This window comes from Pholis gunnellus, assembly GCF_910591455.1.
Source record: "Pholis gunnellus genome assembly, chromosome: 14".
NCBI classification, from domain to species: Eukaryota; Metazoa; Chordata; class Actinopteri; order Perciformes; family Pholidae; genus Pholis; species Pholis gunnellus.
The window spans coordinates 12,569,310-12,583,099 of record NC_136541.1 but is presented as its reverse complement, the minus strand read 5'-3'; the positions used below and the strand labels follow the sequence as shown (position 1 = coordinate 12,583,099).

At 43.0% G+C, this 13,790-nt stretch overlaps 1 protein-coding gene across 1 annotated transcript in view; it reads left to right on the top strand.

Annotated features, from left to right (window-relative positions):
* The first annotated feature begins 413 nt into the window (after positions 1–413).
* LOC306706545 (CMP-N-acetylneuraminate-beta-1,4-galactoside alpha-2,3-sialyltransferase-like) overlaps positions 414–13,790 on the top strand; it is a 35,841-nt gene continuing 22,464 nt past the window's right edge. The window contains exons 1-6 of the mRNA XM_079173666.1: positions 414–541; positions 2,958–3,105; positions 8,638–8,700; positions 9,200–9,271; positions 10,438–10,480; positions 11,805–11,897. Coding sequence (XP_079029792.1) covers positions 2,997–3,105; positions 8,638–8,700; positions 9,200–9,271; positions 10,438–10,480; positions 11,805–11,897 — 380 coding nt within the window. The 5' untranslated portion in view covers positions 414–541; positions 2,958–2,996. The remainder of the gene's footprint in view (positions 542–2,957; positions 3,106–8,637; positions 8,701–9,199; positions 9,272–10,437; positions 10,481–11,804; positions 11,898–13,790) is intronic.

The following is a 13,790-nucleotide window of genomic DNA, read 5'->3' as shown; positions in this document are numbered from 1 at the left end:
GGTGTACACATTACTGCATCTCTACTATTACTACTATTATGACTATTACAGTTGGGTGGAGGGTTGACGTGTCTGCAATAAATGCAGAAGCAAACCCAGCTACAATGGGAAAGAGAGGGAGCACCACGTGAAGGACCACATGAAAAGGTGCATTCATTTAAACGCTGTAAAAGATAGAAGTGTGGGGGGGGGGGCATCGAAATTCACAGAGATACCCCATGTGACTGTGGCTGAAAAACTGTGTTGCTGTAGAACAGAAAGCTGCGGCTGCTGCCGCCGCTGATAATGATGACATTAATGGAGGGGGCTGTTTTTATTTCTGCCAGTCTCGACGTGAACTAGAGCTGGTGAGACAGAAGGGGAAACACGCAGTCAGACTGGAGGACTTGTGCTTAACGTTACAGACATCCAGGACACTTCCACGGATTTCATCACGATGGCTTGGAGAGGAGGGAGAACACGGTCGTTCTATCGACCAGTCCTTTATTTAAACTAAGGCTGATTATTGTTTCTGACCCGAGGACTCAGAAGAAACGAAAAGGTAACATCTATGATCCCACCAATCAATTGGAAGCGACAATGAGACGCCGCCGCGCCGTGTTTTAGTCGACAGTGATGGTTAATGTTGGCGAACCGGTGGTCCATGATTCTCCTAACCTCCGCCGGATTACCTCTGCATTGTTCTCTTCTTGTCAAGCTTTGGTACACACTCTGTGTGGTTTCATACTATTATTTATCTTACGTGTGTGGACTGTTTAGGCCACGGGTAGGGCTTGTACCCAAGCTCGCCTCTGGCCACACATTTTCCCAACCAGAGGTGTTCTTTTACGCGGTGGGCCTGCCGACCGGATCAAGGCAAACATCCCACTATGCCAACGTAGCGTTGTTAGCATAGCGACCGGGGCTAAGCTAACGTAACGGTTAGCAGCTTTAAATTCGCTGTTCTTTTTATCTACGTTGATTCATCCGTTTGTACATATCCAGTATCCAGCAGTTGTCATGTATTCGCGTTACAACGGCAGCGCAAACAGAGTTTACGACGAACCCTCCGGTAATCTGAAGTAGACATTGGCGAGACTGAGGTAACCTAACTTTTAGCGTTGTATTGCGGGGACCTCAAAGTTCCGTTATGTTTGTAATGCTAGCTGCTAAACTTCGTTTTGCCGTTAACGTAGCTCGCTCGGTGAACTAACGCGGCACGACTAACGGTAGTAACGGAAAGTAACCTTAGATACCTTTCGACACGGCATGAAATGCAAAAGCTTTTTGCAACTAGAAAGAAGTGTGATGTAGGAGCAGAAAGTCACCGCTGCCACTGAAACCCGTGACACAGTGATGTTGTGATCAAAGCGCTACATTTTAAGCCATTGTGGGACCATTTCAGGCGTTTTTTTCTGCTACGAAATCACATTTCTAGTCTTTTCCTGACACGGATATATATATGTTGTGTTTTCCATTTAACGCTAGTTGCGTAAAGTTATCGTTAGTGTTGGATGATGTTCTGTCTCAAGAAGGCTAGTGAAATGCAGGAATGCAATATCCGTAGCAGGAAATAACCCACCGCTTGATCTCAGCCGCATGTTTATGTGCATTTGGATAAATGATACTTTACAGTAAATACTGTTCAATGTACTCCACAGGTGTCTATTTTTCCATGCCTAGTCTTTTTAGGGTGTTAACAATTTGCAGCTTATTTAGTCAACCTATAGAATTATTGTTTGTTGAGTTGCATTGTTTTGCATTTTATGTGTGAGGATAAGTAGAGTATTAACGAGTTTCATTTTAACCAGGTGGATTGCATCTGCTGGATTGTGAACTGAGTAATGCATGACTTTGAGGTCTTACAGTCTTATCTGAGATCAGCTCTGCTCACACTCCTTGTACTTAAGCTTTACAGTTCCTCATTTGCACTTGCCTGTGTTCCTTCTCACAATGACACAACAAATATATATCTTTATGCAACATCTGAGAAGTTCTGCACTGCATGTTGGGTTTCAACATTTTGAATGAAAGATGTAGATTATGCTGAAATACAAAGCATCTGGGATTGACAGCAGTTGGACAGTGCTGGGTTCATAAGACTGTAGACGACTCGAGTTAATTAGCAGTTTGTTGAAAACATGGGCCACACATCGACACGCTGATGACTAATGGGTTGTCTTGTCTGCTGTCAGGCACTGGACATGATTCACGGTGTGTAGTGTGGCCTGTTTTGCTGGTTCAATACATGTATAATCTGGACAGTCCATATCTAGATCATCTGTGCCTGAGGCAGTTTAGAGAAGTGCGATTCATTGGATGGAAAAGTAATTTTGTATCAAACCGCAAATCAAAAGAACCAGCGACGATAGGGGAGCATTGAGCGCCGTTATCTTGAAACTGTCATGCTTTCTTCAGCACCGAGGGTGTGGTTTCCTGTAAACTGCTAGGAACGTTGCTGTTTTGGAGACAGATATTTTTAACGGATGCTTGGCTAACTGATAAGTAGCAGTGTGTAGACATCATCACCACTCGCTGTCATGACTTCCACAAAAAACGACTTTCTGCATCTCCTTTCTGCTTCTTCTACAGAAACAAGTTCATTAAGATTCACATTTTTTTTTTAATGCCTTCCTCCATATGCAATTGAATACTTTTCAAGGAGAGAGGATGGTGTCTACAATACACCCGCAGGAAGATATTTCAGATTCAACCTAGCTGGAGTCAGACCAAAAACAATCTTTATAAAACTACCTTTCATCCCATTTACCTACATTATATTATCTCATTTTATATATATATATATATATATACCTTTTCCCTCCAATCTGTCTTCAATTGACTCTTCCCTCTTGCCACACTCTGTGACTCTGTGTTCTTCTTTGCTCTCCCTGTATTTTATGTCCTTGTTGCCGCCAGATGAGTTTCTCTTTTGTGATGTATAAATACAATGTCCCTGTGCCCTCTCGTCATTACAGGTGATGACCTGGATGGTGCCATGTGAATGACTGAAGACCATGAAGCCCACTCACAAGCTGATGTTCGTCCTGTGCCCCATGCTGGTCCTAGGCTTTATTTACTACTCCTCTGGGAAGCTACATCTACACGTATGGGGCCAGAAGCCTCGTAAGTGACATCTCCAGTCCGACTGTTTGTAACATTGATTCATCACCTGATATCACCCATCCGTCATAATCCTTTTGAAACCTACATGTTATTGAGCACATGTGTTTAACACCTGTCCATGTTGTGCCTCTCTGTGCTGACTGCCAAGTAACCGTCCGTCTATCTGTTTGGTTTTATTGTGCAGAACCGCTGGTATGTCAAGCTTTGTGTTGTTGTCTCAAAACCTATATATCTGTCTCTGAAATTAAATTCGTTTTTCATTCACTTCACCAGAGCGTCGGATGTGGTGGGGAGGTCTTAATCAGATTTTCTTGTACAGACAGTGTTAGTTGCGCCATATCCGCCAGTGAAAACCAGCCCATGCAGGTTGTCTCATGAAGGGAAAGCTATTGACAGCTCTCTAACTTGACTTCAGTAAGAATACCTCTCTGTTAACCAAAGAGATGATTTTCTTACTCTTTTAGGCTTCGTACTTACGTTCTCGTCTGCTTTTGTAGATTAAAGGAAATGGCGTTTTGAGATCTCCACGCTTGGATGATGAAACCATAACTCACAAAACTGAATATGCAGTTTTGCTATTCCCTTTATAACCCCCCGAGGAGGCACGTCGTCCACTTCCCACTCAAAGGCGCGAGATCCGAGATTGGGAGCATTTCGATTGCCTCTCAAACTACGGCAAAAGTGCTGACGGCGCTAACCGTGTTTACCTGAGGGGGAACCAGAGGGTGGGTGCAATGCTTCTGCGACGATGCTGTCGGTCGGGTTGGCATTATCAGCTTTTACCGCCATAGAGAGCAGTGCAGCGGGGGCGGCCGTGAGCTAACCAGCAGGGCATGCTCACATGCACTTAAAGCTGAAATGGTCAGAATGTTAAATACAGCTCATCGGTGGGTGGTGGGTGGGGGGGGGGGGGGTCACACTGTGTGGGTGCCCTGAAGCAGCTGTTAATATCCAGCAGAGGGGGCCAGAAGATTTCTCAAAAGTCTATTTTCTAGGAAAACATTCGGAGGGAGCAATTTCTGACAAAGAAAACACAAATGTCGGTGTTTCGGATTTTGTTTGGAGAGCATACCTAGAGGGACACCATGCTTTAAAAAAAAAGATCTCTCCATGTGTTGGTTCATGGATATCTTCACACAGGCTTTAATGTAAACATTTTGCTCTGGAACTTGAGGTTAGCGGTGGAAGAAAATATTGATACTTTTGAGTATTGCAATATTCTAGTTGTTGATACTGTGTCGATTCACGAAAAAGTAGTGCTGTGATGTAATACATGCTAAGATGCCACTTTTCTGATTGCATAAAAGCTCAGATACTCAGATTTTATTCATGGCGGTGTGTTCTTAATAAATCTATTGAATTGTAACCCCTGTCTCATGGTACGTATGGCATTGACAGATTCTTGCCAATACACAGCCCTGCTGGAGTTGGGATTGTTTTCTGTAGTCCCAGCCATAACCAATTTGGATTAGCCTGACGTGGCAATGTGCCCACTCCTGTCAGCGCCACTGCTTTCCCAACTGGTGCCTGTGTGCTGCAAAAATAAAGTCATGAGCAACACTGATATTGGGTAAAGGGATTACTTTTGTGGTTGGCGATATGATGATTCAGGATGGCGTTTTGAAACCATGGCTGATGTTGTTGTGTGGGCCCGTCAGTTCATACCTCTCTTTGCTCAGTCTCAATTATCAGCAGCTTATTGCCATTAGTAATATTTCTCATGAGCTCCATTCAGACATGTTTGTCACTCCTCATACATGGCGATCTCATGTTTGAACAGGTGCATTAATCCATTGAAGTAAATTATGTAAATTATGACATTTATGACAAAATGTATTGATGCTTAAACAGCTGATGGGTGTCTGAAGCAGTCATTGTACTGCTAAATGACTCTGATCTTTGTGAGAAAACTGAGAATCTTCTTTGGTGTCATTACTTTCCTTCCAACTCATCCCTGTTCTCCAGCATTGCTTCAACCATGCGGAGAAATGAGACTAATACGATTTCCCATGTCTCATTTGCCGGTGGCGCAAGCATCGATTTTCTACCTGTAAATGTATTCTGGTACTCCCGTTGTTTTAACTGACCCATCCCTGTTCCAGCAGGCTCACAGTCAGAGGGTCTTGTGCCGTCCAATGTGCATGAATTGTTGTCAACCTCGGCATTTCAAACCTCAAACCGTCTGTATTGTTGAACTGGATCTTACTTTTCCCTTCTACCTTTTATGTGTTGTACTGTTGCAGTTTGTCCACTTTGTGGTAGCCGTGGAAAACTGCCTGACATAAATAAGTCCAGATATCATTGTCTCTATATACTTTGATTATATAGTTAATACTTTGTTCATTTGCCCATATAGCTAGGTCTGCTAAACTAGACATTTGTCTTCAATATTGCTAAATGACTCCTCTTTTCGTGTGTTGCGTCACTGACCGTACGCCTGATCGGCAGATGACCGTGGCTGTGATCCATGTCAAAGTGATTTCTCAAGCTGGGAACAAGGTCTCTGTTTAACAAGGCTCTTGTTTTCTGTTGCGTCACCTTCCAGTTTGTCTACATTTTGCCCGAACATCAACACTCCAAAGCAGTGAAGAGATACACTTTCAACCTTGTTTTGTCTCCTGCATGGGATTGAAATAATATGCAGTCAGTTTATTTTAATAGCCACTTGACCCCCTTTTGATGTGAGTAGAGCGAAAAGAACAAAGCTTATATTTTTCCTCACTTTCAGTTCAATAGCACAAAGCTAAAAGAGGGGAGCTCCGAGTGCAGTGTGAACTATTGGCTTTCTGCCACGCTGTGGTGCCAGATGTTTGGCTCTAATACGGTCAAAGGAGATAGAGAAGCATGTGGATGGTCTCTCCTGCCCCCTGCCCTGGTCAGCTAAGCTATGCAGTCTCACTGAGAGGATCAAATGTGGATGATCTCTCTTCCTCCATTCTTGAGTTGCAGACTCGGTCACACACAAATGGAACATATAGATGTGGGTGTGTGTGTGTGTGTGGGGTGCTTGCCACTGTGGGCTGTGACAGGAGCTGGGTTTAACCAGCTGCTGTATGCAGATCCACCTGATGCCCTATCCTGTTCTTCTTCTTTAGCCCCTGTGTTGTAATGTATCCCGACTTGTTAACGTAATGACGCCTGTAGCCACTGATCAGATCAGTGCTCAATTCCTGTTTCCTGTATTTTTATGTTTTTCAGCCAACGGCCAGATGTAGCGTTTCCGTTTGGCTATTTGTGTTACGCTATCTTTTGACTCCTTGGGATGTCAATTTCAGAGCAGGTTCATGTTGTCATTCTGAGTGGATGTTGGAGTGATGAAGGGGAGGGCCTTTTCAGCTAACCTGTGTTCTTTCAACTAAAGAGTTTTTTTTTTTTTTCCTCCACCCAATCCAGCCAGCTTCTAAATTATACACAATAGCCTGTTCGCTGTCCCGTGTATCTCTAGTCTGTGTCTCATTTCACTCAATCCACAATTAAAGCTGATGCAACTACTGCACGATGAGATACAGTTACACCGCCAGCTGAATTGCTGTGTGTATACTTCAAACATGGACTGTTTGTTGATTCGTATTCATGCAGTGGGCGCTTGGGTTGGGAACCGGAGGGTCGCCCGCTCAATTTCGGACCAAGCACCAAGTGTGGATTCGCTGGTAGCTGCAGAGGTGCTAGTTGGCACCCCTGGGCACCGGAGACACCCGACCCCCAAACTATTCCCGGGGCAGCTGTATAGTAGCTGCCCACTTCTATACCAGGATGGGTTAACTGCAGAAGCAAGATGTCCCTGTGTGCTGTGTTGTTATACTTGTTATCACATGACATACATTTGGTGTTTTGGTCACAGGATAAAACGTTTTTGTGTTTGGGAAATACACAGACAGTATACGGGCAATACACTGGTATTACAACCGTGTGCTCAGATGTTTGTGTCAAACTAGTATTTCCAATGTCAACAATGAAGCTCTAAGCAAAACAATTTTGTCATTTTTCAACTGACCAATTTTTTGCTGTTTGGTTTGAGTGCAGTGTGGATGGAGAACTTAGTTATTTGAAAATTAGTTTTGACGTGTAAATGAGAATTTCAAATGTATTTATTATTATCACATTTACAAGAGGGCTCCTAATGGATCGTCCAACACCTGTGGGACTTGTCCTGTTCAACCTTAGTTGAAGGAGGGAAATAAAGTGTGTGTGTGTGTGTGTGTGTGTGTGTGTGTGTGTGTGTGTGTGGTGTGCAATGCAATGCAATGCAGTAGCAGCACACTTACTTTTGAATTCAGAGCTTCCCTGCAGTGCAGTCACTTATAATGGTTTGCTTTCTTGCTAGAGACAGGAACACCGCCCCGGGGTGTCAAATCACACTTTAAATAAACACCTGCAGGATGTGAAATGAATGTGTTCCACCAGCCAAGCTGCTGACATTTAGGCAAAGAAGCCACAACTTGCAACCCTCTTGATTTCACCCCAAAACTGAACTGCATCAGTTCATTAAAATGTTGTTATGACATGAATCCATTTTTTTTCTAATAATGATTCTCTGTGTAAGTCTTGAAAAAAAAAAAAAGTGTTTTTACACTTTGCTCATAAACTATACATGATCTTTCCAAGCGGGTCTCCTATTCCCAGTGTCACCGTCAGTGGTTGATTAGCAGTGAGATCAACAGTTGCTCAATGAGCGTGCTCTAAGTAATCCCGACCCAGCTTGGTTTTCAACATTAGGGATTGTCTTGTCTTGTGGTCATCGGTGATACCCGATACCGTTTAAGCTGCAACAGAGTTCGATGCTTACTAACTGGGGAATTTGATCTGCCACGAGCCCTCGCTCGGAGAGTCTGTGTTGTGCCTGCAGTCTATCGTAAAAGAACACAGTTCTGTACAGCAAGTTTCATTGGCAGAATTAGATGCCAAGTGTTTTTGGCTGAAACAACATGGCAGATGTCCTCTTGATTGTTTTGATAGAAGTGAGAGAGACATTTCCAAAAACCTGTGTTGGTTTTTGTCTGAAGCTAACCCTATTCTCTATTGAAGGTCCTCCGTTTTATCTATTTGATAAAACAAATTGTAATGATTAATCTGAAAGGTGATGTAGACGGGAAACGTGCAGCAGTTGCCAAAATCTTTGAGCCGAATAAACACGGCTTTAAGTACGTTCAGAGCAAGTCACAGTCACTGCAATAAGTCATTATTTTACATTCCTAAACGTTAATCTTGTATTGTTGCTATACTCTATGCATGGCACTACTGTGGTGGTGGACTTCGGAGGATCAGCATTAAAATGTTGATGTTTTGTTTCTTTCTGTCAGTGTGTGTGTGTGTGTGTGTGTGTGTGTGTGTGTGTGTGTGTGTGTGTGTGTCTGCCTTTTGTGTGCATCTGTTTTTGTGCGTAGCCACGGTCTGTGTTTTGCTGACGCTCGCTGATGTTAAACACGTTTCTTTTTTAAATATTCTTACTTACTTTGGTCTTGGTTACTAGTTGCTCTCACAGCTCCACAGTGATGATCTTTGTTCAGTATCTTAACCCCCTTTTGTTTTCAGAGAGTGATGCAGAAGAGACAACTGTAGTCCTGACTAAAGGGTCTGAAGGGAAAAGAACCACAGGTAGAGGCACTGAGACTCTGCCCATTTATACTGGGTGACTGTCAAGCGAGTGATTTCACACTGGGGTGTTGAGGTTTTATTTTTCATGGAATATACATCTCTGCTAACTCAACAATGAAAGCTTTCCATTTTGACCACTTTCATCTACCTATCATCATTTTCTTTTTTTGTTTTACAACCAAAAATGTTTGGGCTCATCATTCACTCAATCAGTTCTTTCGGGCAACTGTCAATATATTTCTGCCATGATAACCTCGAAACACAAGGGGAGCTCTCTTAATTTCCCACCTCATTGGGCTTTCCACCTTTGAATAAAGATTGCAAATCTGTAGCTTTAATCCCAGTAGGTTGAATTATAATTCTAACTTCTCCTCCTCCTCTTCTTCTTCTTCTTCTTGCTCTGTAATGTCTGACATTTGCAGTTGGCATTATTTTCAAACCCAATGCTGCCATAACAGACTGACCTCAAAAGGTGCTAACTGACCATTTTGTGTTTCAGAGTTGGAAACGGACATCACCGTGGGACGAATAGTAGGCTCAGGTACATCTGCAGCCCCACCAACCGAACCCCCTATCCACCTTTTTATAACACTGAGATTCTTCAGCAGCCACATTTTGGTTGAGAAGTTAGCAATTTAAAAAGATTAATCAGATGTCTATCCCTATCAGGGAAAAGTAAAGTACATTTAAGTTGTTGTTGAAGTAAATTACTGAATTTGCCCCCCATGACAACTAGTGAGGAATTTAACCTCTGCTCAGTCTTCGTCCTCCATATGAAGCTGTAGTGTGATACAACACTGCCCTCTGTTGTCTTGGCTCAGTAACAAACAGTTGGCAAGTGAAGGAGTTTAGGAGTGTAGGTGCATAATACTGTACGGTTCCACACAGCATTTGTCTTACTGGTAGAACCCTGCTGCTTTAATTTCTCCCAAGCTGTTTTCTCGACTTGGCCCTTTGGCTGCTTTATGCTTCTCAACAGAAACATAATGCTCGCTCGCTCGCTCGCTCGCTCATCTTAGCTGCCATGGCAAAGTCCCCATCCTCCAGGGCAGTGCTTGGATCCTTCCCTAACCAGCCGTCACGCATTCCCATTGTCCTTTTCTTTATCTTTCTCCTCCAGCTTCTTTGTGAAGACAAGATCCACAACCACAGGAGTAATTCCACGCTCTTCCTACTTTCAACTAAGGCTCATGTTAAACGTAGTCCTTTGTCATGCTAATTACACAATTTTACTGACAGGAATTGAAATAACCATTTTGTAGACTCTAAGTATTATTGTAGATTATACGACATAGATGCTCAAATGACTGCAATGACATTCTCATTTCTTCATAAATATTTACCTCTGTGCTTCTTTGTCTTCTACCTCAATGCTTCACCAGGCACCTATAGGCTGCCCCTTTGGTTGTCCATAGGTGATCTCTAACTTCTTTTCTAACTTTATTTTAAAATCAACAGATTGTTTTGGCTGGCTTCTCCCTAACCTTGCTTGTTTGTCACAAATCCTTAATTCTAATGCTTTATTTTCTTTCACATTCGCCATTTTGTTTCCCCCCCTGTGAGCGATGCACAGGTTGTTTACAACTACAGCCAATGAGCTGATAGTTGAAATTATGTACATTGGATGAACAGTTCTAATAATCCAAATATGTCAAGCTTCCAGATGCCGTACTTTCTATTTATGTTTTGTAGATCTGCGTAGTAATTTCCATCCCTGTTCTCGTTTTTTTTCCCTAGTGTATGATAAGCAGGGCTTTCTGCTGCAGCTGGACACAAAACTGTGAGTAGAAGTTTTTCTAGTAAACACTTTTAGCAACTCTCCATCATGTACTGCGTGGGATATGTCCAACTTGTTATATTTAGAACAGCTGAATTCCCAGTTAGACTCTGACTCCATTAGTTCACCTTTTGTTTTACAGCTTGTTCAAATGAATACTTATTCATACAGGTTTGGGTTGATCAATTGGGAAACATGAAAACATAAACCTTCAACCAATTAATCTCACTTGATTTTTGTTAAATAAACACATAGCAATCTCAATAGGGATCTAACCACAACCTGGTGACAAATGTACAGATTTAATTGGTGGTCTGAATTTAGAGATTTGTGTGAGTTTCGTGGTACTTGGTGTTTTTATTCCAGAGCGGCTGTGGTCTGTCAGGGTGAGAACATGCTACATTGAGTCATTACGCAGCTGTCATTGTGTCCGCGTGTCTGTTGATATGTGTACAATTCCCTGAATTGGTTTGACACTCTTGCTCTAAACTGCCATGATAAGGCCCTCTCTCTGGCCCCCTCATTACCATGCAGGCAATAATCATATGCTCCCATCACCACCCCGACTCTCACAGGGCACGTCTGTCCACACTCTGCACACACACACACACACACACAGTAAGCACTACGTCAGCACACACTTCAAGGAGGTTTTCACATGGGTTCAGTTTATATAATACAACTCCTTGCATTATATCTTTGGTGTCATTAATTACTCCATTAGAGCACATGCGTACAATAGCGCAATTCATCTTAAAGCTGGGAATTAGTTTCGTGACCCGCTGGTAGTCTGATGGAAAAGGTGGCCCCTAGATTTTATTCCCACCCAATCACTTCCCAGCTTCAGGCCATTTAAGGCCAAGCTGCAAGTGAACAGCATTCTAGCATATTGAAAGATATTATATTAGTGTGAAAGAGTTTTTTAAAATTGTGCACAAGCAGGCCCCCAGCCAACTGCCAACTCAGATTTCGGGCCGCACATGGAGCTAAGACTCGGGGGGCCTCCCTCCCTTCTCCCTGTTTATTTGAACTAGATTCATGGCATTCATCAGGTTATTAATGGACATGCTAGTAATCGGGAGGTTCTAGTTTTAGCACTGCCAGTGTGATTATTTGAACAAGGCCCCTCTGATTTGTCTCGTCACACACAGGTGATCTGCTGAGTTGTTGCTGAGCTCTCCAACTTCCTAAGCAACCCGTTTTTTCCCTATCTCTCAAGCTAATTGTTTGACAAGCTCAGTTTTCGGGGCTTAGAAATGTGTCAGCGATAATCAGTTATCGCGATGTGTGTGTGATTAATAGCTCCCTCTCTTCTTTTAATGTGCAGGCCACCAGAGTTGGCATACAAGTATGGCAACATCAGCGAAGGAGTGTGCAAGCCAGGATACGCAGCAGCCAAGATGACCGCCATCTATCCTAAGTGAGAAGGATTACTCTTTCTTTGAATTTTATATAACAGCATTGAGACATATTGGATTCCTTTTCTTTTATACTTGCTTTAAGAACTTCACTTGCACAATCGCAAGCTTCACAAACAAACTGTTTTATTGGATGTTAGCAGGAGAAAAGCAGAAACTGTCACCCAAGCATGCCAAGACGCATGATGTCACTTCTCAAGCCAACTTGGCCTTGAGGGTTTGAGTCAGAAACAGAGAAACCGTACATTCCTCTCCGATCTTCCCCAGTTTTCTATCATGTTTCTATAATCTTCTCCCCCATCACAAAACCCTGACTGTGTCCTTGTGATTCCCCTGTAACACAAAAGAATCATTGTCACCAGAGTACAAGGTCTCCGATCTTTCTCCTATCGCATCTTAGAGCCTTCGAGGCTTTCGCTATGAACGACACCAACCGACTTCCTGTCGTGACTCATCATGAGCTTCCTGGTACCCAGCCCACACGGTCCTCACAGTCCTCCATGGCCCTCTCTGATGTCATTGGCTCTTTTGATTTTTCTATTTCCCTCTACTTGCCGCCCATCTCGGCTCGATCTATAGGGCATTGTCCCAGCAGCATTCTGGGAGCTAGGCTAATAGAGGGGCAATTTACCGCATTGCCGAACAATAGCCAATGGCACTTCAATGCAGTACTTGAACTAGTTATGGGACAAATTCGCCAAGTGTTGAACCTCATTTATCTATTGTCGGAGGATGCACAGTTGGGTTCAAAGCTTTACAAAATACAGTATACCAGTTCAATACAAAATTCCAATACATTAAAAAATGTATAAACTTTGTTTTGTATATTCAAATATTTTTCTATTTTTTGTATACAATCCTGCTACCAACCTTCCTATTAAATATAACTGTCGTTCTCTCCCTGCCTGTGTGATAAATCTGCCCAAATATTCTGTTAAAATAAGATGCTCTCGAAGTGTTTTGAGTGAGGCTATCCAAACCATATGGCATAATATATACAGTATATATTGAATAAATTGACAAACTAACTCCAAACAACAATCAGCCGCGCTGTCGGCAGTAAATTGCAGCGCTGCTTAACGAGACAGACGAAGTAGTTTTGTGAAACTGCCCTCTACCGATCCGAGAGACTGTGTGTAACAATGTCCTCCCTCTTAATGACTTCCTCTAATCAGCCGCACGTGTCGGATCAAAGTTCTGTACGGCACAAAACCCCAGCGGGAGCCCGATGATTACTACCACCTTCAACCCAGTCACACGTAGGTCAATGACCACAATTAATGCCGCACTTTGTGTAAGTTTGTATGCAGGAGTGTAAGTGTACGGTTGAACCGACACAACCGAGCAGTTTGTGATTTATCACGTCCTCTCTGAAAAGAAGTTAACCAATTAACATCTTGTTTGTGAACTCAGTCCGCGTCATATGTTTACCGGGCAAAAACAAACCAATTTAAAAGTCCTTGTTAGCATTTTGCTTAAATAGGTGTGGCCTGAAGTTCAGCTGTTTGAGAAAACCTACTTAACCTCTAGCAGTGAGGTCCTCTTGTGGCTCTCCCTCTAATCATCTCCTGCTTCCTCCATGTTTGTCTTCTCTGAAGCCTTCTGCCCTGCAGAGTACGATTTATTCCCCCCCCTTACCCAAAACTTTTTGTGTTGGAGCCCTAAATCAAGTGTTGGCAGTGAACTTGAAGCGGCACGGTTATGAAAATATTGCCAGTGAGAGATGGACCAAGCAAAGGAAATGAGCACAATGCGTCCCCGCCTGTTGGCTGTTTTGGGAGCCCTCACTTTGTATTAAACAACAAGCAGCCCCCTGTCTCTCTGCTTTGTCAGGATGTCAGTGACTGACTATCGGTCAGGGCTCAGCGACTTGCAATGGTCCCGTGTTATTTATA